Here is a 3,797-nt window from a genome sequence, read left to right as displayed (position 1 = left end):
AGCTGCAGAGTGGCGGGGAGGAGGGGGGGGGGGGGGAATATGCAGGAGCTCCCCTCACTACTGGGCCAGCAGCTGCAAGGTCTGTGTTCCCCCGCTGGGAGCAGTGACGAGCCTATGAAACACCGGCTCCCAGAGAAGTAGGGGATAAACACCAACTAAAAATAAACAGCTAAAATGGCTCCTACATACACCACCTGGCCAAAAAAAAGATATCACCACCTGGGTTTAGCTAAACAAATAGGTAAGAACCTTTTGAATAATTAGTCTAGGTTCAGCAATGTTATGTCCCCAAAGAATGAGATCAGCTGCCTACCGGAATATACGGAATGACAACGTTTCTCCATCAATGGATTTTCTTTTCCTTGAGGCACGGGCATATTCCAAGATGAAAATGCCAGGATTCATCACGCTCATATTGTGAAAGAGTGGTTGAGGAAGCATGAGACATCATTTTCACACATGGATTGGCCACCACAGGGTCCAGACCTTAACCTCCTTGAGAATCTTTGGTATGTGCTGGAGAAGATTTTACATAGTGGTCCGACTCTCCCATTATCACGTAGATCGTGGTTAAAAATGAATGCAAATCTGTACAGAAATAGATGTTGTGACATTGTATAAGCTTAGCCAATCAAGGCAGATGCCTACCCTAATCAAAGCTAAAGCCGGTCCAACAAAATATTGAGTTTTGTGGGTTTTTTTTTTTTTGTGCCAGGCAGTGTATGTATATGTTCTGTGTATTTAGCTATTTGCTTGGAGTTCAGCCTTAAAGAAGCGCTCCAGGAAATGTTTATTAACCATTTCAGTGGGGCTACCCCTGCACTGCAAGGGTTATGTGCTTGTTTGTGTTTTAGGTTTGAAAAAATAAATGTTATACTCACCCGAAGCTTGGAGCAGGTTTGTTCTTAGACTGGTCCTTTCAACGTCTCTCCCCCTTCTCTGCAGCCGTCTAAGGTCTTGTAAATCACGTCTATGCTAGGGATGTCCCGATTACCACTTTTTCAAGACCAAGTACTGTCCCTCAGGTACTTGCCGATAACAATTACCAATACCTTTTCTTAAAGGGACATGTAAAAAAAAATTCTAAAATCATTAGTCTGTATTGTTTTAGAGCAGTTTCTTTATAATTATGAAGAACTGTAACTCAATCCATTATTCAGCAATGGAAAATGCCAACCAGCTATAGAGGACCACAAATCTAAGCAATCCATTATTATTCAGCAATGGAAAAGGACTACCAGCTATCATGGATTGCTGGGATTTGCAGTCCTCTATAGCTGGTTGCCATACATATACAGGGCTGTGTGCGGGTCTCGCCAGGGCTGCATGTGAGTGCCAGCCCCTAACCCCACTGCAAGGGTTAATAAGATTTCCTGGAGTTCTAAGAAACCTGTACTGAGAGAGCTGTAGGGGTAGGCATAGGCATCCTGCTAAAAGGCTATTTTTCAGCAAATTGACAAATACCCAAACTTGCAGCAAATGAAGTTTAGAGTTAAATCACAACTCCTGACCTCTCAAAGTCACTGTTTCCGTGTATTTGTTATTGGATTAGCTTAACAAACAGAGAACTAGCATTTTCAAAAGTAGGGGCAGCCTACATGTTGCTTTTATACATGTTTCCTTAAAAATAAATAATAGTAAAATGTGATTTTAAAATGATAAAAAATAAATGAAAAGCAAAATGGGATTTAAAACGATAAAAAAATATAAAAAAACACACAAGATTTATACATACACACAGGTTCCACCGCTGTACGTAAAGCACATGGAATTCACACTTTAGGCAAATTTGTTTAAAGGAAAATATAGTGGGGGGAATTTTATCAAAATGGGAGCAGATCAAATCTAGATCAGTTGCCCACAGTAATCAGCTTTTATCTTTTAGTATGTTCAGGTAAATGTTGAAAATGAAAGCAGATGGTTGTTGCCATGGTCAACTGCTCCCGATTTTTGCCTGCTCCAGTTTTGACAAATTCCTTTTAGTATATTTTTAGGAAGTTCTTTCATCAAATAGTTATAGCAGCGCTTGGCTGTAAGCAGTTTTTAATACGACTTAAAATTGTTATTACATGCTTGCTCTTCCTTTTTTAGTAGGACCAGAATATTGTCTTTTCTGGGTTAATTATTTAAATGCAAATCTATATTGTCTGTCAAATTGAACCTTTTGTTTGTTTGTTACAGCATTAATATGTATATATTTTTGTTCTTGCACCAGTTATTACTGCAATGTCTGTGACTGTGTAGTGAAGGATTCAATCAACTTCTTGGACCATATCAATGGCAAAAAACGTAAGTAGTTATTCTGAAAATGAACATATTTCTTAGACTTCTAGACATTGCTGCAAAAGATGTATGTTGTTGTCTTGCCTGTGATGGTTCTTTTCCTTACAGTGAGCTGCAGGTGGCAGCAGCGCAAAGCAACAAACGTTTTCATTCTTTATTTAGTGGTGGAGGTTGCAACTTTAGATTCGCATGCTCAGAATATCTGATCACTGTAATCACTGTAATCATTGCGTGCACAGAGCTCCTGAGTGTGCCAGAAAAATAATTAGCTGTCCTACCTAGCATTTAACAGTCCACAGGTTAATCACAGTCAGTACTACAATACCGGTATTTGTATGTTTTGATGATGACTTCACTGTTTTGTTACAGTGACATGTATGGTGCTAAACCTAGTATACTGGCTGTGGCTTGGCAAAACTTACTATGGTTTAGAGACCCATTCAGGGCAAAGTAATAGTGCGTCTCTATTCCTGTATTTTTCCACTGTTGCCAACTGTCTCATAGCAACTTGTTAATTCAGGAGCAGCATGGAGATGTAAGCACATACTTCACATATGCCCTGGTCTCCTCCTTGCAACTTATAGTGAACCCTGAAGTTCTCTGTATTGTACACTTCTATGTTCATCCTCCGTGTAGTGCTGGATGTGGGGGGAGAAGGTCAGGAACTTTATCCCTGATCTACTACTCCAGCATAGCTGGGAAACTGGCGGGGTCTATTGAGTTTTCTCCATAAAGAGGACCTGCCACGCCTTTTGTTTACTGTCATCTGGGTTCCTCTTAGCACCTAACACTTCCAAACACTAATACACATTTTAGGCCCCCTTTACAGAGGTTTTTCTGCCTGGTATCACATTTTGGACCCATTCACGCTGCTGTTTTCCAGTAATGCATAGGACAAAAAAAAATAATCACTTTTTGCCTTCTGTTAAGGTAATGCACACAACTAAGTGCAGTGCATTGCAGAGCCTTCAATCTGAATTTTAGACACATCTAGCTAGCACACTGCAATGCATGTGTGCTTTATCACATAACTATTGTGCTTTTGTGCACACCCTAAAATGCAGATGTAAAGTACCTGTACAATATGGTGCTCTGAATTGGAAAAAAAAACAGTATAGGTCAATATTTTGTGTTTAGGTACCTTGCTAGCCCATTCATTGCAGCACACTACAATGCACAAAAATTAGTGTGTTAATGCAATGCAGAGTATGGCAGGGCCAATAGGGATTTCCCACAAGGCTAACCAAGGCCCTGCCTTGGGGCAGCAGGGAGTAGAGGGGCAGCAGGGGTGTGGAATTCCTATCTCTCAATGCCTGGGACATGCAGTTCCGGGCGGGTAGTTGTTTTCTACATTTAGCCCTGCTTTGGGCAAGCAGAGCTAAATGTACAGTGGGGAAGCCGCCACTTGTTTTGTACAATTGATCCCAGCGATGTCGCCGAGATCACTTGTATGCAGCCTGTAGGTCTGCCATTCTCCATGGGGGGGGGGGGGGGGGTTGGGGGCGGGGGGGGGG

General features: G+C 41.5%; 1 protein-coding gene across 1 annotated transcript in view; it reads left to right on the top strand.

Annotated features, from left to right (window-relative positions):
• ZMAT2 (zinc finger matrin-type 2) overlaps positions 1–3,797 on the top strand; it is a 45,644-nt gene that overhangs the window by 18,065 nt on the left and 23,782 nt on the right. The window contains exon 4 of the mRNA XM_018561902.1: positions 2,216–2,289. Coding sequence (XP_018417404.1) covers positions 2,216–2,289 — 74 coding nt within the window. The remainder of the gene's footprint in view (positions 1–2,215; positions 2,290–3,797) is intronic.

Source organism: Nanorana parkeri, unplaced genomic scaffold, assembly GCF_000935625.1.
Source record: "Nanorana parkeri isolate BGI_ZX_2015 unplaced genomic scaffold, ASM93562v1 scaffold550, whole genome shotgun sequence".
NCBI lineage: Eukaryota > Metazoa > Chordata > Amphibia > Anura > Dicroglossidae > Nanorana > Nanorana parkeri.
This window is presented reverse-complemented; position numbering and strand designations above follow the sequence as displayed.